This window comes from Pleurodeles waltl, chromosome 1_2 (assembly GCF_031143425.1).
Source record: "Pleurodeles waltl isolate 20211129_DDA chromosome 1_2, aPleWal1.hap1.20221129, whole genome shotgun sequence".
Classification (NCBI taxonomy): Eukaryota; Metazoa; Chordata; class Amphibia; order Caudata; family Salamandridae; genus Pleurodeles; species Pleurodeles waltl.
In genome coordinates, this window is record NC_090437.1 from 184,266,368 (window position 1) to 184,289,587 (window position 23,220).

Consider the following 23,220-nt stretch of genomic DNA (forward strand, 5'->3'; position numbering starts at 1 on the left):
GTCCAGGTGATGGAGTATCCCCTCTTCTTCAGAGGGGTGAGGCGGGCCATAAAAGGGAGGCAGGCTGATGGACTGGCCTATATGAAAGGACTGACCACCTTTGGTAGGAAGGATGCTCTAATCCGAAGTACAAGGTTGTCTGGGTAGATGTTAAGGTACAGAGGCTGAGATGACAAGGCCTGTAGCTCAGTGATCCTCCGGGCAGATGTTATTGCTACTAGAGAGGCCATTTGTACAGTAAGGAGCCTGATAGGGCAGCTGTGTAACAGCTCAAAAGGAACACACATAAGAAAAGTTGGGATTAAATTGAGGTCCCACAAAGGAATAGTCAAGGATGAAATTGGGAACATGTGTTGGAGACCTTTCAAAAACCTGTGTACAATAGGGGACTTTAACAAGGATGGCAGATCTGGCAACCACAGAGATGGGTAAATGGCAGAAAAATAGCCTTTTAAGGTGCCCAGAGTAGAGCCCAGTTGGGCTAGAGTAAGAATAAACAAAACAACCTGCAAAAGGGTTCAGATAGGGGTCAACATGTTTATCTGTACACCATGCTACAAACCTGTCCAACGGCAGGCTAATACTGTTTTGGTGGAGGGACGCCTGGCTGCCAGGACAGTCATTCAGACTTCAGGTGGAAGGTCGAAAGCTGCCAACTGTCGCCGTTTAATCTCCACGCATGAATGATGGCAAAGTGTTGTCAGGTTTGCATGCAGAATTCTGCTCTATTACTGCGACAAAAGATCCTCCTGAAGAAGCAGCCTGATCAGATGACCCCATGCTCAACAGATTGGGATACCAGACTCTCCGTGCCTAATCTGGAGCCATCAGAATGACTTGGGGCCTGTCGTTCCTTATCTTCTTGAGAACTCTGGGCTGGAGAGATATTAGTGGGAAGGCATACAGGAGGCCTGAGATCCATTTGAGACAAAAACATTTTCAGAGCGAGAGCTGCCTTGGAAACTCCAGTGTGTAAAACTGCTGACATTGTGCATTCTCTACGGAGGCAAACAGATCCAGCAAAGTCTCCCTCCCCCCCCATTTTTGGAAGAGACCTTGCACCACACCCCCAAATGGAGAGACCATTTGTGATCTGCAAAGCACAGACAGCTGAGTTCATCTGCCATGGGGTTCAGAGAGCCTGCCAGGTGTTGAACCTCTAGGGATATGCCCTGATTTTCTAGCCATGTCCAGAGGGACAGAGCCTTTTGACAAAGGGTTCACGACCCTACTCTGCCCTGGTTGCTGCAACATTACGTGTTAGCGGTGTTATCCATTAACACCTGAACTAGTCTTCCCTTCACTGAAGGAAGAAAGGCCTTCAATGCCAGTCGCATTGCTCAGAGCTCCAACAGGTTGATGTCCAATCTGGATTCTGCCAGAGACCAGAGACTCCTGATCTCAACCTTTTCTAGATGGCCGACCCAGCCCAGAAGTGATGCATATGTCACCACAGTCAGCTCCGGGTGGGGAAGAGAGAGGGGCCTGCCAGTGACCCAATCTCGGTTCATTAGCCACCACTGGAGGTCTTTTGCAGATCCCTCTGAGATCTGGGCCATGTCTGAGAGATTCCCAGATGCTGTGCCCACTGGAACTTCAGGTCCTGCAGCAGAGCACTCGTAAGCCAGCGGGCGTGTGCCACAAGAAGGATGCAGGAGGCCATGAGGACCAACAGCTTTAGAGTGAGTCTCACTGAAATCAAAGATAGAGGCTGAAACATTATTATTATAACCTGATTATCCTGGACTTGCCGAGCAGGAGGATAGGCCCAGAACTGCACTGTGTCCAGAACAGCTCCAATGGAAAGAAATGACTTTGGCACATAGACAGTGAACCCCAGGGGGTGCAGAAGGTTCGCTGTAGTCTGAAGGTGGGTGATGACTGCCTGGGCTGAGCCTGCCTTTAACAGCCAATCATCGAGGTAGAGAAAGACTGGATTCCCTGACCTCTGCAGATGAGCTGCACCCCTCGCCATCACTTTTGTAAACACCCGAGGGGCACTGGTAAGCCCAAAAGGGGGGCACAGCAAACTGAAAGTAACCCTGGGATACCGTGAACTGCAGGTAGTGCCTGTTGGTAGGCAGGGCAGGGATGTGAAAATAAGCGTCCTTCAAGTCCAATGAAACCATCCAGTCTTCTTGGTCCAGGGCAGACAGGACTTGTCCGAACATGAGCTTTCCGAGTTCCTCCTTTTTCAGTAAGAGATTGGGAAGGTCTAAAATAGGATGAAGTCCATCGTCCTTCTTTGGCACTTGGAAGTAGCAGAAATAGAAACTACAACCTACTTCTGATGCTGGCACCTTTTCTACAGCTCCCTTGGTCAAGACAGCTCACACCTCCTGATAAAGCAAGGAGAGGTGGCCCTCTATCAGCTTATCATAAGTACGTAGTATGGGTGGGAGTTGGGCACAAAGGGGAGAGAGAAGCCCCTATGGAGAAGCTGCAAAATCCAACAGTCAGATGTTACTGACCTCCAGTAGTGCAGGTGATGGTGTATCCTACCCCCACTGGACTGACATGACCTCTGGCTGCCTGTCCCATGTGGTCTGTGAAACCGCAAAGTCAGTCACAAAAAGATTGTGAGGATTGATGGCTGAGGTGGCTTGGCATGTAAAGATGTATCTGGAAGCCGCTCATGTGAACACGAAAGGGGAAGAAGGTGTACTAGAGTTGGTGTGGAGTGCCACAGAGAGGTCCAAGGACCTGGCTGTAGCTCTGCTATCCTTGAAGTGTTCGAGCACAGAATCCGCCTTCTCTCTAATAAACTGAAAGCCATCAAAGGGCATGTCCATGAGTGAAGCTTGGACATCCCCTGAAAAGCCACTGATACTCAGCCACGCACGGTGCCGAAGGGCCATTAACAAGAAAATTGCTCTGTCCAGAGAGTTGGTTGTATCCAGTCCACATCGGATGGTGAACTTGGCTGAGTCCCTCCCATCAGAAATTGATTGAGAGGGTCTGGCTCAGGCCTTCTCCGAGACCATGGGCAGCACTTGTGCAACCGAGTCCTAGATGGTATGTGAGTATCGCCCCAAGAGGCATGCGGTGTTCAAGGACTGCAGTGCCAGGCTGGCAGAAAAAAAAAAGTCTCTTCCCAAAGGTATCCAACCTTTTGTATTCCCTGTCAGGTGGAGTGCTACAGAATGCCCCAGAGTCAATTTTAGAGGTGGAGGCCTGGACCATCAAGCTCTCTGGTGAGTGGTCCTGTGTGAGGAAACTGGAATTCCATGAAGCAGGCAATGGTGGCGGACAATTGTCCTATGCACAGGAGCCGCTGAGCAGGACTTGGACCGGACCCAGTCTGCCTCTCCCCCCACAATCGGCGGCAGCTCTGCGCCCACCCTACTCCATGTAGGAGATGACAATGGGGATGGCGCCAGTGGAGGTGTTGGAACTGGAGTTGGCACCAGGGAAGGTCGAGGTGGCATGACCGGTGCCGCTCCGGATCCATAGTGACCGACTGGCGTAAGGGACAAACCTGTTGGTGGAAGACCAGAAGGGGCCCCTCTGAGCCCGTAGGCGCTCAAATTGGGGGGTGGCCTGCCCAAATATGGGGTGCATTTCCTCATAAAATTCACATAACTGGGCAGGTGTCGCTCCATGTAGGAAAGTGCCTCTTTTTGACATGGTTATCCCCCTCTTTTTGCCTGGTACCTGATGTGATTTCAATTGAAAGTGCACTGGGTTCCTGCTGACCAGGTCCCCAGTGCCACATCTCTTCCCCTAAACTGTACAAATTGTTTTTCCCAATTAGCAAATCCTGTATCACCCTCTTTCAGTCCCTATTAAATGGTACCCCTGGTACCTAGGGCTCAACGTGCTAAAGAGAGTCTTAAGGGCTGCAGCACAAATTTTGCCACCGTAAGGGACCCCTCACCAAGCACATGTCAGGCTGCCATTGCAGGCTGCGTGTTTTGCTGTAGACAAAAATGAAAACACAACACGTCACACATCCCTGTGTGCCATGTCCCCTAACACTGCATGCAATATATGTAAGTCACCCCTACAGCAGGCCTAACAGCCCTAAGACAGGGTCCATTATATCACATGTGAGGGCAGATCTGTAAGAGCAGATATGCCCCTGCATGTCTCTGTCCATTCTCAAACATAGTAAGTAGCCAGGGAAGCCATTTTAAATGCATGCGCTGGACACTGGTCAATATGAGTTCCCCAGCTACATGATGGCTTTACTGAAGATAAGGATGTCAGGTATCAAACATCTCGTATTGATAAGTCCACACTGATTCCTGTGATGGATTTATCAATACATGCACCCAGAGGGCAGCTCAGAGGTGCCCCCTGAAACCCTCCCAGCCTCTAGCGTGCTTGCTGACTGGTTTCTGCCCTTCTGCCACCCGAGACACATTCTGGCCCCCTAGGGTGAGAGCCTTCTGCTCCCAGGAGCCCAGAACAAAAGCCTGTCCGAAGAAGAGGGTGTAACACCACCTCACACAGGATGACCTGCTTATTAGCCTTTCTAAGGCAGCAGGCCTCAAAGGGCTGTTGCCTTTTAAATGTGAATCTGGCTCACTTCACAGGAGACAAAGCCATCCCCTATGGTCAAAGCCCACATGGCACCTGGACAGGCAGGAAAATTAGCTAGTCAGGAAGGCGTGCCACCTCCAGGCTGGTAGCAGGTGGGTTAAGCCGAGGTGAACACCTTTTTTCAGAGGTAGCCATCTTTGAGATGGCATACCTAGAAATTCTCGGACAGGGTTATGCCCACTTCTCACAGGAAGTTGTCATTTAGGGGGCATAGTGACTTCAAGGGTCAGTAGTCCATTGCTACAACCCTACAGACCCCTAACACCCATAAATTCAGTATTTAGAGGAGCCCCTGGCACCAGAGAGGCAGATCCTGATGACTCAAGAAGACCAAGGACACTACAGAGCCATGAAAGCAGAAGAGGAGAAAAGAAGCAGCTGATCTGGTACCAACCCCGATGGCCTGTCTGCATATCTCAACGAAATCTGCGCCAGGGTCAACTCCTCCTGCAGCTGTGACTTAAAAAACTTCGGAGGGCTGCCTGCCTTTAATAAAGACTCAAGACCTCCTGTGAACAGCGGACCTGTTCTCCAGCACACTCCAAAGAAGGGACTCTGAAGCCTCCGTAACCGCCAAAATCTGACACCTGAAGTCACCACTGCACCCGCCATCTTCGGGTACCAGCAAAGTTCCCCAACTCTCCAGAGTTCAAGGTCATTGTGGTTTCACACTTGCTGGACTTCCAAACGACGTCTGCAGACTCTGCATGCAGCCCCCTCTACCGCGACCGCTCAGGCAACAATGTCCCCGAAACACACAAAGGTATCTATTGACCTATCGCCCCAGAGCCTTGGAGAAGAGGACCAAAGGTGCCTACCTTTATCCGAGCATCGTGAGACCTGAGCCCCGCTGTTGGTTTAGCCTGACTGGCCTCCTGGCTAGGGCCTGCAGCATCTTCACAGTGATCGATCTCCTTTGGAATGCATTAGACACGCAACGCTGTTTTGCACCCTGCATCTGCCCTCCCCGTGCTGCTGGTGGTGTACTGCTAGTGCTACCTTGGACCTTGCCCACTATTCACCTTAACTCCTGGAGATTGGTCTTGAAAGTCGCTGTAATCTACCCGTTTGCAGAACTTGTTTTTCCTCACATAGGATAACATTGCAGAACTTAGAAATTGCAGTGTCCACTTTTTAAAGGAAAAGAATTTCCATTTAAAAATGTACTTACCTGAACGATTTTCCTCGGATGCTTAAAGATATATAGAGATATCTGATATTTTTATAAATTGGCATGGATTTCCTTTTTCAGTTGTGTGTCTCATTTATTGACTATTGCATGTATTTGTGGATATCATGCACTCCTCTGTGTTAAGCCTAAGGGCGCTCGACCACACTACCCATTAAATACAGAACTTTGGGATTGCATGGCAGACCCTGTCCACTCACTGGGGAACCCTTTACACAGTATTTACATACCACATAAAGGGCCAGCTTTCTACTTTCTGGCTCCCGGAAACTCTAAGAGGTGCAGAAACAGTCCAGGTGCAGGCTTCACCACAGAGCTAGGCCTTGAGTGCTGATGCTCCCTGATCTCATAGATGACTTCGATGGACATGGTGAAGTCAAAGACCTCTTAGACTTCTAACTCTTTTTGCATCTGTGGGACTTCCTCGAAGACCTCAACTGCGATAAGCACTTGGAGTGGCTTCGTGACTAATCCCAGGACCACCTTCTCAGCCAAGATTGTAAGCGTCGCACAGTTGTGTGTCGAGCGGTGAGGAGCTTAAGGGACCACTCCTTCAAGGCCTTTAGGTGCATGGCGCAGCAATCAACGCATGTCTTACAGTCGCAGCCGCACTCCACTAAAAACAGAGGCATATTAAATGTGGGTCTGTCACCAACATTGGCTTTGACAGGTGCCACATGGCTTGAAATCAGCTTTCCTAGCTGACATCCTAGATGCACCACAAGACAAGTCTCGCAAAAAATGTAAAGAAAATGGTCAGTCAAAAAAGACTTCCCAGATCTGTGCTGCCTGGCGCAGAAAGAAGAGAACTCATGTCAGCGCACTGGGAACATCTATATAGGCAAAGGGCGCATCACATCCAGTGTGGGCAATGCCACCAACCGGTGCGCAGTGGTATTGCTCACAAAAAAATTCCAGATGCAGTCAGAGACTGGGGATTATTCTAAAGTAAGAAACCTGCAGCTCAAATCTCTATCGGATTGCAGACTATAAAAAGGAGATTGTTTAGCAATCACAGTATATAGTAACATCAGTCATTAAGATGGGCTGTTGGTTTCAGACATCAACATATCTTCACGTATGGACTGTCAAACATTTATTAGTGACAAAGGTCCCATTTGCATGCTTATCAATTAAACTACTGCAGAAAAGCTAGGTGCAGTGACTCAAAGACACCAGATAAAACACATTTTGGCAAAGCCAATAGGTTTGACATAGGCATGCTGGTGTGATGGCTAATTTATTTATGGCAAGCATATGCCATAAATACAACAAGGAAAAAAGGAAATATGCCATGCACTAAATAAGGCTAACTTTTGCTTGCAATCAAAATTTAAAAAGCATTGACCAATGTGGATTTTTTACCAGTGATGTTTTTTAAACAAACCTTTCAGATGTCCTATACATCTTCTGATAATGGTATTATTTGTGAAGGAGACCAGAATAAATCACCATCTAATCAAGCATGAAACGGCAGATAGCTGCATACAATGTTACTATGTCACTTAAACACTTTATAACAAAGTTTACAAGAGAGTGGGGGCAAAATAATAAGCTGGTATTAAAAGGTAATATAAAAATAAACTTGTTAGGTGGTGAAAGGCCCGGCAATCCTAGCAAACAACCAAGCTGGAGGGTAGGATAGCTGACCTGGAGCGTAGAGCCCAGCATTTGGATGAGGAGGAGCCGCAGTGACAGCTGGCACTCCTACATGCAGAGCTCTGGCAGGTGTCACTAGCGAGGGGATGGTGGCGGGCAATTGTTCTATGTACAGGAGCCGCTGTGCAGGATGGGACGAGGCCCAGAGTCTGCCTCTCCTCTTCGCCCCCCCCCCCCCCCCATATCGGCAGTAGCTCTGCGCCCACCCGACTCCGTGTAGGAGAAGACAATGGGGATGCCGCCAGTGGAGGTGTTGGAATTGGAGCTTGCACCAGGGAAGGTCGAGGTAGCTTGACCGGTGCCGCTCCGGATCTATTGTGACCAAGTGGTGTAAGGGACGAACCTGTTGGTGGAAGAATAGTAGGGGCCCCTCTGAGCCCATAGGTGCTCAAGGGGGGTGGCATACCCAAATATGGAGTGCATTTCCTCATAAAATTCACATAACTGGGCAGGTGTCACTCCATGTAGGAAAGGGCCTCTTTTTGACATGGTTATCTCCCACGTTGTCCCTGGTATCTGATGTGATTTCAATTGAAAGTGCACTGGGTTCCTGCTAACCAGGTCCCCAGTGCCACATCTCTTCCCCTAAACTGTACAAATTGTTCCCCTCAATTGGCAAATCCTGTATCACCCTCTTTAAGTCCCTATTAAAAGGTACCCCTGGTACCTAGGGCTCAACGTGCTAAAGAGAGTCCTAAGGGCTGCAGCACAAATTTTGCCACCCTAAGGGACCCCTCACCAAGCACAAGACAGGCTGCCATTGTTGGCTGCATGTCTTGCTGTAGACCGAAATGAAAACACGACATGTCACACATCCCTGTGTGCCATGTCCCCTAACACTGCATGTAATATATGTAAGTCACTCCTACAGCAGGCCTAACAGCCCTAAGACAGGGTCCATTATATCACATGTGAGGGCAGATCTGTAAGAGCAGATTTGCCCCTGCTATGTCTCTGTTAATTCTCAGACATAGTAAGTGGCCAGGGAAGCCATTTCAAATGCATGCGCTGGACACTGGTCAATATGAGTTCCCCAGCTACATGATGGCTTCACTGAAGATAAGGATGTCAGGTATCAAACATCTCGTATTGATAAGTCCACACTGATTCCTGTGATGGATTTTTCAATACATGTCCAGCATTTGGATGAGGAGGAGCCAAGGAGACAGCTGGCGCTCCTACATGCGGAGCTCTGTCAGGTGTCACAAGCGGAGGCTAGACAATGTTGACAGACTTCAACCAAGGGGGTTTACGAGCTGGACAATAAGACCCGAAAAATGCTCTACTGATTGGCGACTCGGGAGGTCTCTGCCTGGGTGGTACATCTCATTAGAGATCGGACTGGCTCTATACAAGAGGAGCTACTGGCGACTGGCCACACCTTTGCCTCCTATTATAAGGATCTGTATGCACAGATCCCTCAGCCCATGGAGGAACAGGAAAACCCCATCCTGGGGGATATCCTGCTGTCCTCCATTCCATCGTCTTTGGCCCAGGTTTTTGAACTACCTTTGACAGAGGAGGAGGAGGTGGGGCCTCCATCTCAGCCCTTCAGTCCGGCAAAACCACGATCCCCAATGGGTAACCTGTTGAATACTATAAAAATTTCTGCTTGCATCTGGCGCCTCACTTAATGGCTGCCTATAAGGAGGCACTCCAATGCAGATTCTTCGTTCCGGACCTTGACTGCATCACAATTGTAGTAATACCCAAGGGCGACCTGCCCTGAGACCAGTGTTCATCCTACCCGCCCATCTCGCCTGATTAACGCTGATATTAAAATATCAAAGCAAAGGTCTTCTTCGACCCCAATGGCTCGCACACGGTCCTACATGATTCACCCTGATCAATGAGGGTTTATGCCGGGCAGGAGCACACACCATTGTATACGCAGTGGTGCTTTCGCAGAAGGAAAGACTGGAGGGAGGGTTGATGCTTCTTCTGGTAGACTTCCACAAGGTTTCTGACACCCTGGCTTGGAGCTTTCTCGAGGAGGTCCTGGTGCGAATGCATTTTGGACTGACATTCAGGAAAATGGTCCATCTTCTTTACCATGACCCCTCAGCGCAGGTGCGTGTAAATTGGTATTATGTCAGACCCCATTCTATTTAGACAGGGGATGCGTCAAGGTTGACCCCTCTCGCCTCGGCTATTCGCCCTTGCCATTGAGCTGCTGGCATGCCTCCTGCGTTGTGATTCACTCATCAGTGGCTGGAGGTGGGGGACTGGCCATGAGGACCGGGTGCCCCTATACGCAGATGACATCCTGGTGTTTCTGGGGAAGCCTCAGAGCTCCAGACCTCATTGCCTTGAGCTCTTGTAGTTATATGGTGAGGCCTCACTGCTGCGCTTGAACCCCAGGAAGTCACTGTTGGTGGAGGTGGGTAGAGGGTAAGGAGTGGGGCTGGAGGGCGGCTCTGCGGTTCATGGGTTGGGCTCTTTACTAGGATGACGCCCCTGTGGTGGAGCACATGGCTGCAGCAGGTGTCCCGGTTAGAGGGCTTTAGAAAATGGGATAACATTGGGATTACCAACCTGGGAGATGTGTGCAGTGGCGACCATTTGATGTCCTTCCAGCAGCTTAAAGACCACCATGCCTTGGCCAATACCCAATTCTTTCGCTTCCTTCAGATGCACCATGCCCTGTGGGTTCACCTGCTGCCTGGCTTGTTCCTTCCTGATCACAGCCCCCTTGAAGCTAAACTTCTCATGGGACGTCTGGGAAAGGGTGCCATTTCCCAAATCTATCACTCGTTGCTCACTAACGGCCTCGTCGGGCTGCAGGAGAGGTGGACAGCCTGGGTGGGAGATCTGGATGAGGATGATTGGAGGGAGCCGGACCTTGCACCTAGGGAACTAGCCATATCTGCAAGGTTGAGGATGGTGCAGCTAAATTGCTCCCACATGACATATCTGTCCCCACTGTGCATGCGACGCGAGTGCTCGATGACCTCTACTGTCTGCCTGAGGTGTGGTCATCTAGAGGCGCATCTACTGCACGTGGCCTGGAAGTGCTTGGGGACGCGCCCCTTTTGGGTGGGAGTTGAGCGGGAGATTTCTGAGGTTATGGGGCAATCGATTGAGTTGACAGCCAGGATGGTGCAGTTGGGCCTTTTGGAAGAGTTGGGGGCCAAGATGCGATCGAATATTTGGTGGTGTCGTCAATCTCGAAATGGCGAACGGAGATTGAGCAGTGCTTTTAATAAGAAAAGCCAAGTTATGAGGCACATAGCTGCCCTAGGAAATAGGAGACAATCTGGGGGAAATGGCGGGCCCACCGTAGGTCAAATATTTGTGCAGTGTAACTATGTTTTGATTCGAACAGAGGGGTGTGTTGTCAACTGCAAGACTTGTAACAATATGCTTCAAATGATCGAGCTGTCATGTACTCACTGTCATCTTTCCCGTTTAAATGAAATAAAACTGGTTATTAAAAAATATAAACTTAAATTAAGATAGTAAACTTACACTTTGTATCAGCCTTGCAATGGAAGAGAAAAGACTATTTTAGGTAGATGTGTACAATGTGCACAGGCTTCGTGCAGTCACTGAAAATGAAGGGAGCCAATGAGTAAGGTGGGCTGACCCATGCTGTGACATACAGAAGCAAAATGCGAATGAGAATCTAACAGACCAACAAATAAAGCCCACTGACAAAAATCCTCGCTATGCATTTATGTTGTGTATGATTTTAGGGAAAAACAACAATCTGGAAAAACCACTGAAGCCGTCTCCAAGGCCAGACCTAAAAAAAGCAGTACACGTGTCTGCAAACAGATCCTTATATACTACTTAAAAGCTGATTACAGTTCATCAGACTTCACAAGAACACACCTTACTTTTGAAAGACTGCACAGGCAGTGGCTTTATAAGACACCACGCCATGTTTTTGGAGGAAACGGATGCGGATAGGATCCTTCGCATTATCTTCCTATTCTGGGTGAGGCAACATAAGTGGATCCTAACTGACCTCCTCCCATATGGGAGAAACAATAAATGAGTAAAGTTTGGATGTTTAAGACACTACAGGGGCTCAGGTAGGTCTCAGCTCTATCATTGTTTCATATCTTCTGTACAAGAACGTTAAAAAGGTATCTCTTAGCTAGCAAAGAAGAGATGATCCTTTCTCTAATGAGAATCGGCCATTGGTTTATTGAGCTGAAATGCAGAAAATGCACAGAAAAACGCCTGTGAACGACTGACATCTCCCTCCACTCATTTGTGGCAATGGGACTTGTATGGACTGCAGAACATACCACTACTACAACTGCTGCTGCTGCATGCCTTAATTGGGCTGAGCACACACCTACTGCAAGGCCTTACTCAGACACTTGAGTCCTAGGCTTGTGATGGAACAGGAGAGAGCAGGTGATGAGGTACTACCTCAAAGATAGAAAGGCCTTCATACTGGAATAAGTCCTATAATCACTCAACGATTTAGGTATCAAGAGAAATGATACACAGCATAATATGAAAGACCACTGAAAGCAGATAAATGAGTATATGGTTTGGGTAGAACATCGGAGTAACTGTAGGAACAGTGTGCGGAGGATGCATACAGGGATGCACATGTCAGTCTAAAAAGAAGAACCTGGGAAGCTTGCTTGTTCTTCTCTCTAAAGTTCAACTTCTTCCAGGGTCACAATTCTTAATGGCTGCCTACAGAAGACTGTAACTTGTTTTTATAATCCCAATCCTACTGTTTGCTTCTTAAATACAGTAATGTGCAGAGATGCAGAGCTGGGTTTACTATGTCACCCGCAACCTCTGCATTCATTTCACACACTACATCTTCACCACACCTTAACCCATTTCTTTTTTTTTGCGACCTCTCTTTAAACTTAGGACTTTCTTTTCACTTCTGACTCCTTCATTTTGCAACTTCTCTGCATGTCTCACTTGCATCAGCCTTTTCTATCAAACTGTCTGGTGGAATTTCATCCCAGCTAAAAATGAGGCATTTGAAAAGTCTGCAACTGCAGATCTTAACCTGTAAGTAATGTAGTATCGATTCTTGTACGTCATCATTTTAAAAATGAATAACTAATACGTTTATGCTTTATTGCAAACTACTATATTTTCTATATTTTTCATTGCAAAAAACTGCTCGTACATTTATCTCCTAATCTGGAATTCGAACACTAGTACACTGTTTCTTTATAACACAGTAAACATATTTCTTCATCTCAACTTTTCAATAACATTTTATAATAGTAATTTAATATTGAAACGATTGCCTTCATTTTTTCCAACATGTTACATACTCCATATCTATCTTGACAGAGGATAGTCATGAATAAAAAAAAGCATTGCAGTACCACTTCCATTTGTCTTACGTTAACCATGATCTACTTTATAAGTGTTGCTTTACAGAGTAACCCAAAATTCAGTTCAACACTATTCTTAGGCAAAATTTAACACACATAATGAAACAATAGAAGGCTACACAGACAACAAGCTGAGGGGGATTCCTTACTGTCCATTGTTGTAGCTTAGCACTGTAAAATTTTTCATGAGTTTCCCACTGATGAAATGTGGACATTCAGGAGGAAGAGCAGCTGCAACAGAAAGAACATGTAGATGTAATTTTGAAAATCCTTGCACAGAGTCCTCACAATTACACTTCTTTAAGCCTTATCCTCTTTGACCAGCATTGACAGCATTCGACTAGTGCTCCTCATAAATGTCAAACTGCTTGTTCTATTACATGGTGCACCTTCCTTTTCGGATACTTGAATATGCCTAGTTGAGGTAACCCATGGCTTTGTCCTTGATCCTTCAGTCTTCTATCTCTATGCTCTCTCCCTTGGTGATGCAAATTCCTCTTCTAGTTTCAAGTTAGATTCATGTTACTCAATATCAGAAAACCCTTCTATAAATGTCTACTCTGTATCATCAAATCCTTCATAAAAACTGCAGTTTGATTAAGGCAATTGTCTTTTAGTGGGTTTCCTTTTCTCCAATCGAAACGTCATTAACGTCACCACACAAAAACTTTTCAAAATCAAATAAAACTACCCACACTCCTACTAACGGGCATAAAGTAGGACGTCCATCTGCAAATTTTAGGATTAGAGGTAAAATCCTCAACATGGTTCTAGAAGCCATTCAAGAATCAGCAACATGCATACATACCTCGTGAACACACTCCCCTGCTATGTTTATCAGGACAATGTGCTCAGCAAACCAACACTTCCTAGTTGTTTTCCAGCATCCCTACATAGCCCCTGATTTTCGATTTCTTCACTTTTTTGGTACACACTTTTTAACTTTGCCCACTGTGAACTATCTGTGCTCAAAGCCACACTGAAGGCTCATCACTTTCATAATAAACCCTCATTAATTAGCTCCCTATCGACAATGCCTCACAAGAACCCACTGTACATAATCCATTGCAACCTGTGTGTACTTTTTAGCTCATGTCTCATGTATCACACCTCTTACTTCATGATCATGGCTTGCTCCACAATACTGTTATCACTTTTGCATCACTGACTGCCAGATAACTACCAGGAGAGAAATACAAATTTCACCAAAACATGACCAAGGTTGTAGAAGTCTTTATAGCTTAAAACTCACATCAGAGGCCTTAACGATGATATTAAATGGACTAATTTTTACCCTAAGAGATAATGGTACTATTGCACTTTGACTGCCTGTTATGCCCTTGAGGTATTCCTTCCTTTTTTCCACCCTGCGTTCACTGGGGGACTATCAGGTATTTTTGTGTTGAAATTCTTTATTAACATTGCAAGATGATGCAGAACCAAATAAGGACCAAGGCCCCTTCATAAACAAGAAATGACACATAGTGGATCACATAGAAAATAAATTGAGTAAGACAAAGTCAACCATACATCTGATCGCAATAAAGGGACAATTGCAATAAAACCGAAGACGAGAGAAAAATCAAAATCTCAAAAAAGAGAGAAAAAAGATAGAAGGAACTCGAAGAGAGAGAAAAAAGGGGGGGAAGGGGCGATAGGGCAAGGGTAGTACATAGTAGCCTGACGCAGTGTTGGAAATGTCAAGTCTCACTGGAGTGAGGCACAGGATTGCATCATACTGTACAGTCGGTTTACCCTAAGACGCCAAAATGAATCGTATTCCTTCATGTCATAGATCTGAATGTCAGAATATCGAAATATTATAATTTCACAATATCAAAATAACAAAATAACTAGGGCCATTTGCACCTAGGCGTTCACCCGTTGTAGGTAGTAGTTGGCGCCTGATACAACAGCTGTGGCTCAGTAAGATGCAACTAAGAAGGGATCTTACAAGGAGGGAAATAGAGGGCCGAGGTCAAATCTCTTAAACTAAGAGAGTTTGTAAGGCCCACGAAGGCCTGCATAGGCTTCACTGCACGGCCGCCTAGCATTGATAGAAAAGGGTGATATAGGAGGAGAAGAAAAGGCAATAACAAAGAGAGAAAGAGAAAAGAAAAGAGGGAAAGAAGGAAAAGGAAAAAAGGAGGGGGAGAAAAGAAAAATAGAAAAGGGAAAAGGAAAAAAGAGATAGAGAGAAAGGAGGGACAGAAGTAGTATGCTGTGTGGAAGGGGGAGGGATAAGAGGGGGGAGAGGCGGACATACAAGAGGGGGGAGGGGGAGGATAGGCATGTCAAGGTGAAGCTATTGGATAGGAGGGAGAGGAGGGGGCTGAAAGCTAGAGGCTTGGGGGGGAATAGAAATGTAGTATCTAAAGCTTTGACTTTGGTCGTAGGTCTGGTGCTCCTTATGGTTGTGATCTCAGTGAGGGGCTGGTAGGGACAGAAGTGCGAGTGAGAGACAAGGGGCGGCCCGCAGCTGGTATGGGTGGAGTCGGACATCGTAAGACGGTCCTGCAGTAAGGAAGGGGGCCCACACTTGACTAAATATCTGAGCCTGATCCTGCAGGCTGTAAATGACTCTCTTGTGCGTAGCTATGCAGGTCATTGCCACAATCCATTTCTCCGGAGTTGGAGAGGTCGTCGATCGCCAATGCCAGAAAATGCAGATTTTTGCGGTCGCTAATGCCATGTGTAACAGTCGTCTATGCGGTCTAGGTAGGGCCGGGAGAGAGGTCATATCATGCAATATGATAAGGGAGGGGGGAGCGGCGCTGGAAGCAGTATAGACTCAGCCAGAGTGGAGCCCACAGCTGCCTACAGAGGCCGGACTGTCAGGCAGTCAATTAAAATATGTATCAGATCACAGTGCGCCTCTGCACAACGCCAACACTTTGCATGCGGGAGGAGTCCGATCCTGTGCAGCTTCGCTGGGGACCAATACCAGTCATGTAGCACCTTGAATAGACAGAACTTTAGTCGGGCCTCCCGGGAGCCCTTATACAGGGTCTCCAGGATGTCCACCCAGTCCTCTGTATCAAATGACTGCGGCAGGCGGTCTTGCCATTGTAAGTGTAGTTTGTCCAGAAGAGTTTGTGAGTATAGCTGTCGGGTGATGGTCTCATAGAGGCCTGCCATGACGCCCTCGTGCTGTCCCCACTTTTTCAGGTATGTCACCAAGCGATGTCTGGAGACACCATTGGATGGTGTCAGCACCCTGTTGCAAGCAATGTTTGAGTTGCAAGTATCACCATTCTTGCTGCGAATTAAGGTTAAATTCCTCCTGCAGTCTGGCAAAGGATTTAAGTGCTGCACCCTCTAGAACCTGAGCAAGATCAAGGATACCGACCCTGCTCCATTGCGGCCAGTTGAGCACCTCACCGCCTATCCGTAGACCATTGTTGTTCCATAAGGGGGCCTGGGCCTGTAAGAGAGGGTGTACCCCAAACAGCGCGGTTGGCTCTGCGCCAGGCCGCTCGGGTCGCCCTCAGGATCGAGTTGACCCTACCGGAAGACCAGAGGTCGTCCCGATAGAGCCCTCATAGTCCCCAGTCAGTGGAAAGCAGCACCCTCTCCAAAGCTACCCACTGTGGCGGGTCCGGCACTCCGGGCAGTGTGTGGACCAATTGTGATAGATGCAGTGCCAGCGCATAATGTTCCACCGAGGGGAGACCCATTCCCCCATGGCAGCGGCGTGCTAGCAACTTAGCTGGTGACAAGTGTGGTCACGTGGAACCCCACACAAAAGCTCTGATGAGAGTGTTGATGTTCCGCAGAGTAGAGAGAGGCACCTTCAAGGGTAAGAGCCCCAGGACATAGGTAAAACGAGGCACTGTGACCATCCTAACCGCCTGTAACTTACCCCACATGGAGAGGCCCAGATGATTCCACTTTTCAAAATCAAGTTTAATTCGCGAGACAAGGGGATTCAAATTGTCCACCACCATGTGCACCAGGCCCTCATTGACCAACACCCCCAAATATTTGAGATGTCTTGGAGTCCATCGAAACGGGAAGCCGAAAAGTGTGGCTTTTGTGGTCATACGCAAAAGAGGAAGCGCCTCACTCTTGTCCCAGTTAATACAATAGCCAGAGAGGGGTGCAAACCCATCGATAATCTCCAGCAAGGCTGGCAGAGAGCGCTCTAGGCTCGTAATGGTTAAAAGAACATCATCGGCGCACAGGTATATTTTGGGGATGTCGTTCGACAAAGTGAGACCCTTTATTGAGGGGGAGGAGCGGATGGCAGCAGCAAGTGGTTCCATTGCCAATAGGAACAAAAGGGGCATGAGGGGGCATCCCAGCCGCATCCCTGTGCGGATGGGAAAAGGGTCAGAGAGGAAACCTCCACCGTTAACTCGTGCCGTGGGTTGAACATACAGCTGTCGTATCATAGAGATAAATCAGTCTCCCAGACCGAACCTTGCCAGCGTCGCAAACAGATAGGGCCACTCTATGCGATCGAACGCCTTCTCGGCATCCAGAGACAAGGCCAGCACAGCCTCCCGCAGTTCCCTGCAGGCCCATAGGGTATGGCACAGAGTACGCAGGTGGTTTCATGAGGTTCGACCTGGTACAAACCCCACCTGAGTATGGTGGATCATGGTCAGTATGACTTTACGCAGCCGATTTGCTAAGATACTGGCTAAGATTTTGATATCACCTTTCAGGAGAGAGATGGGCCGATAGCTACTGCAAAGCAGGGGGTCCCTCCCAGGTTTTGTTTAATCGCTATTGTGGCATTGTTGGAGATAGCTCCCAAAGCCTTCGCCCTGCAGACTTTGCTCAAGGCCTCATGCAAAATGTCAATTGCCTCTTCCCCCACCCCCATTTATAGAATTCAGCAGGGAATCCATCTTCCCCGGGTGATTTGTTGTAGGGGAGGTCGGAGATGACTCTCTCTATTTCCAGTTTGCTAATTTCTCCATCCAGGAGGCTGCGCCCATCGTCGGATAAAGAGGGTAAGTCAAGATCAGCAAGAAAAGCCTTAATCTGAACAGGACTAGATGTTGTTTGTGGTGTGTAGAGATGCCGGTAGAAGGACGCAAACTCATTGGCTATCGCCTGTGGGTGCGTGATCACGTCTCCTGTGTGGGTACGAATGGCCGGTATAGCAAGGGCAGCCGTCCTCTGACGAAGCTGAGCTGCCATCAACCGACTGGCTTTCTCGCCTTGCTCATAGTGCCTGCCCTGCGGACGCTGTGGGGCGTATTTGGCCTGGGAGGTGTATAACTCATTAAGGGCCATATGGGCGTGTTCCAGACAACGGCGCACTGGGAGAGAAGGGTGGTCAATGTATTGGCGCGTAAGACAACGGATGTCAAGTTCCAGTGCCGTTTGTCACGCTTCTCTCTCTTTATTTGCTAACGCCGCATCCCGCATGAGCTGCCCCCGTAACTTTGCCTTGGCTGCAGCCCACAGGGTTTGCCTGAATTCGACAGTGCCCAGGTTTTCTTGAGCAAAGTTGGACGCATGGGCTTTCAATTGCATCTTGCCCTGGGGGGGGGGGGGGGGGGGGGGGAATGGTAGCAGTGAACGGCAAATCTCCATGGTTTGCGGCCCGGGGATACCAGGCCCACTCGAATAGCGATGAGGATTGGAGAGTGGTCCGGGAGACCACATTTGAGTATGCAGGCTTCTTGGGCATGGGCCACTAGGTTATGTGACATAAGGAAGTAATCAAGACGAGATTGGGTGCCGTACACCGGTGCTAAAAAGGTATACTCTCTGTCAGTCAGATGTAGCAGCCTCCAGTGATCCACCAGGCTGTTGTCCAACAATATATCGTACTGTAGGACTCTGTTGGCGCTATTGTTAACGTCCAGGGGTCCCGTTCTATCCAGTACTGCATCCCTGGCCAGATTCCAATCGCCCCCTATTACATAGCGGGATGCCCCAATCTCCGTCAGGAGGCAGTTGATTTTTAGGAAGAACAGGCGCTTTGAGCCAATTGGTGCATATACGGAGCCCACACACAGTGAGGAGTCACCCATCTTTAACTTAGTGAACACATAGTGTCCCTCAGGGTCAGTCCATTACTTAATAACTGAGAGGGGGAGGGTTTTGCGCAGTAACAGTGCAACACCACATTTCCGGGGGGCACTGCCTCCTGTATCAGGTGAGGTAGGGCTGCAACTGAACAGTGCAGTCCCCACCCAGTCCCTGTGCAGCTTGCTAGATTCTTGGAGTCAAGGTAGGACAAAACCTTTTTTCATTTTATAAAGTGGGTGAGACCGTTTACATTCCACAATATAATCTGCAATGGCTCCGGGGGGGGGGTGATGGGCGAGGCCCTGCCATCTTAGAGCCCGATGGAAAGGATAGAAAAAAGGGGGGGGTGGCGGGGAGGTAGACTAGGAACGAGGAAAGGAAGGGGTAGAGACACGAGGGATGGACAAGAGTGTAGAGATAGCCTTTGTGCTGTCCACAGGCGCGGAGAAGAGTGAAGAGAAAGGGAAAAAAGAAAAGAAAGGGAAAAAAAGAGAGAAGAGGATGGAAGAGAGAGAAAAGGGGAAGAGGAAAAAAAGAGAGAAAGAAGAAAAAGAGAGAAAAAAAAAGAAAAGAAAAGAGGATCGGAACAAGAAGTCCTGACGATCCCGATCTGTAACCTGCGGGTCTAAACCTAAGCCTTTAGAGCCCTGACGCCCGACCAGCGGGCCCCCGGGGGAGACGACGCACGTGTGGCACCTCAGTTCTACAATCCCAGTCCTCCCACTAGGGCGCGGACACCAGGGGGGGGGGGGGGGGGGGCGGGTGAGAGGCGGGGGTACAGAGGGGGTGGCAACGCAAGAGCACGCAGCAGAAGCCAGAGCGGCGCCGTTCTGCAGATTGAGTGGGAGGGGAGTGTGCGTGGGGGAAGGGCTGGTACATGGCACAGCAAGAAGGATATCAGGGCATGAACAATGCAAGGGAGACAAAACCATGGAAGCGACACGAGTACAGGGTGTCCGTAAGTAGTAAAGTGGAGGGAGGGGGAGGGGAGAGGAAAGGAAAAGGAAAAAAGTAGCCCCCAGATGATAAACATATGGCATAGCACCCAACGTCAAAGCATGAAATGTGGCGGCGCATCTATGCATGGGTTAGCCGCGTAGATGAGAGGGGGGCAGTCCGATCTGGGAGGGGAGAGCGCCTTAGCGCAAATAAGGGAGGGGGGGAAGCAGAGAACAGGGAGGATGGATTAGGGAAAAATACAGAATGAGCCTCTGTCATGTTAAAACAAATGGCTAAGAGAGCGTAAGACAACAAACATCTGTCATATAAAAGCAGTCAAACTTAAGACATTGTTAACAAATGGAATCAGAAAAGTCTTTTAAGTAGTACTAATCACACTCAAACAAAACCAAATAAGAGCTAGGCAACTAAGTAAGGCTGCCATAGGACCTGTGAGAACACTGGCCATCTATAAACAAAGCGTCTGTGATGATATAAAGGCAGGTACTCAGCTCTCCGTCGTCTCAGCGGGAGGGCCACTGTAATTTCTCATGAGACTCCGCGTCCGCCGATGACAGGTCACCCTTGGGATAGTATGTTTCCTTGTCCTCATGTGGGGGTCAAAGTGGGTTTCAGAGGTGAGCGAGACGTGTCCCTGTCAGCGATCTGCGTATGCATCGCCACCGCCTGCAGCACTTGACCCCTATCGTCATGGCTCTTTGTGAGTCTCTCACATCCTGTCTGGCTCGAATAAGCCGTATTTCACATCCAGCTGACGGAGATGGGGTAGAAGGACCAAGGATGCCCTCCAACGTTCACTGGTTTCTTTGGAAAAGTCGTCCGTTACTCTAACCTCCAGATCATCCAAATGAAAAGAACTGTGTGCTCTGGCCGTCTGCAATAGTTGACGGGTCTGCACATGGCGCAGCAGGCATGCTATGATTGGGCGGGGGCAGTTGGCATCATCTCGCAGTTTGGGACCCAGCCTGTGCACCCTTTGAAGTTCCAGGAGAGGGTCGAAAGTTATGCCAGTCATCTTGGGTAGGGTCTCTTGTAAATAAGAGTGTATGTTCACACCCTCAATATTTTCTGGGAACCCAAGAAAGCGAACATTGTCTCTGCAGCTCCTGTCCGTCCTCTAAGTCAATCAGTTTGTTTCGGAGGTATAAAAGTTTTTGGTCTCTGTCCACCCAGGAGGCGATGAGTGTTTCCACCGTTGTTACTCGCTGGTCTAGACCCGTAACTTGTGACTGAAAGCCTGCTATGTCCAAGCGCATGGTTTTAGTCTCCGCCGTCAAAGAAACCATGGCACTGTCCATACCTTCCAGCTTGCGGCCCACCGCCGAGATGTCCTGCAGGATGCGGTCCACGGTCGCACCCTGCGTGGGTTCCGCCATACTACTGGGTGGGATGAGGGGGTGCTCCTCTGCGGGTGGGACTCTCTGGTGACGTAAGGCTTCCGAAAAGAGCAGTTGCCGGGACAGCTTACCCAACTGTTTGCTTGCCGTCCTACCGCCGGGCATCGCAAGCTCCCCGGTATAGATAGGGATCAGAAGGGTACCGACCCACGGTGCGGCAGATGTAGGAAAGCAGGCGGGTAATGCAAGAAAAGAAGAAGGGGGGGAGATGTGTTGTCTCTCGAGCTGTGACCAGATCCCGGCAAACACCATAGAGCATCCACTGGGACATCACTAACCAAGGGCCCGAAGTCACAAGCGGGGTGGAGAAAGCTGAGCCCCGTCGTTTATGGCCCACCAGGAAGAGGAGTGGCAGATCAGAGAGCCCTCTGCTGGACCAGCGCCTGGAAGACTAGTCAAGTACTGCTAGCGCTCCAACCCGATGGTCCAGAGCGATACAAAGGCAGTACGGGGGCCCCTCACCACAGCAAGCAACGTCGCAAGTGGTCCCCTCCTGGCAGAGGAGCTCCCTTCGACAAAATTAAGACATCAGCACTGTTCTCCTTTATTCGTCGTTTTGCCCCATCCGTAGTCCTGCTCCAGGAGACACACCTGCTGGGTACTAAGTGTCCAATGCTCATGAGGGGGGCTACGACAGACTTTACCATGCAGGATTCCCTAGGGGTTCGAGGGGCACAGCTGTCTTGCTACACCGCTCCCTGCCCATGGTGGTGACGGTCGCCCGGTCTGATCCACAGGGCCGATATGTGGCAGTCACTGGCCTGCTCGGGGGCACCGAATCAATAAACTCAGTATTTATGCCCCCTCGGGCACACAAGGGCGGATCCTCACACTACTTAGAGATGTGGTGGCGGGACTGCCCCCGGGTCTCGCCATATTGGGGGGGGGGGGGGGGGGAGCTTTAACTCCGTTCTTCACCCAGAGATGGACACTGCAGGACCCTCGTCTTCAGGCCGAGTCTTCGGGGCGATCTGGCTGCGTAAATTGGTAGAAAGCCTTGCTCTCTGTGATGCGTGGCGGACTTGCCATCCCCACCGGCGACAATACACTCACACGTCGGCGGCGCATCACACACACGCCAGGATAGATCTCTTCTTTGTGCCAGCCCTTGATATTCCCCGAGTCACGGGAGTGGAGATACTCCCTCAGGGGGTCTCAGATCATGCGCCATTACTTCTTCGTCTAGACGACATCGATGTGGCCAGATGCCCGATGTGGCGGCTCAATGCCTGGTACCTGCAGGACAGTGATTACACCCAGGCTCTTAGAGAGCACCTCTCAGACTGCTTTACCTTTAATATCGGGTCCGTTTCATCCCCAGGTACAATCTGGGCTGCCTGTAAGGCCACTCTTATGGAACATGCTAGGCATCTCCTTTGGGTGCGGGAGCGTACACGTCTCCAAAAAGTGTCAGCCCTCGAGGCCAGAGCTGTGCGTCCAGAGGGCCAGCTCACCGATTCCATGCCTTCATCGGTTGCGTGGCAGTTAGCCCTAGTTAGGGAGGAGATTCGGCACACTACTCTTGAGGCAGCGAAACACATGTGGCGATCGTCCGTAGCCTCGTATATGGGTGGGGGGATAAAATTGGCAAGCTCCTACATTGGCTCGCGACTGAACCAATGGCGAATAGAGTCGTGCCAGAGGTTGTCGATGACACAGGCGCCATTTCCCAGACGCCATACGAAATAGCGCAGTTTCGCCACCTATTACAGGAAGCTCTATGATGCACTGCCCTAGCCCTAGGTTGAGAAAGAGGCACCCTTGTTGGAGGAGGTGTCCCTTCTGGTGATTTCGGTGATGGACAAACAGGATCTTGACGAGCCCCTAGGCCTTCACGAGGTTGAGGAGGCCATATCGGAGCTAGCTGCAGGGAAGACGGCGGGCCCTGACGGCTTCCCGGCAGAGCTTTACACCAAGTTTCCGATATCCTTACCCCCCACTTGCTCACCATGTTCGAAAAGGCCGAAAGAAAAGGGAATCTCCCCCCAGGCCTAGACCTAGCCACCATAGTGGTGATCCCAAAAACTAGCCCCCCCTTGCGATGCTGTGCGGCCTACTATCCACAGTCCTCGCCACTAGATTGAAAATCGTGCTGCCCTCATTGATCCACCTGGACCAATGCGGCTTTATGCCGGCTAGGAGTACCAAACAC

The 23,220-nt window shown here is 49.3% G+C and overlaps 1 protein-coding gene across 1 annotated transcript in view; it reads right to left on the minus strand.

The window, feature by feature from the left end:
- The window catches only part of POLR1E (RNA polymerase I subunit E), a 158,776-nt gene that overhangs the window by 20,896 nt on the left and 114,660 nt on the right, over positions 1–23,220 (minus strand). Inside the window, exon 10 of the mRNA XM_069237525.1 lies at positions 12,870–12,951. Within this exon, the coding sequence (XP_069093626.1) occupies positions 12,870–12,951 (82 nt within the window). The remainder of the gene's footprint in view (positions 1–12,869; positions 12,952–23,220) is intronic.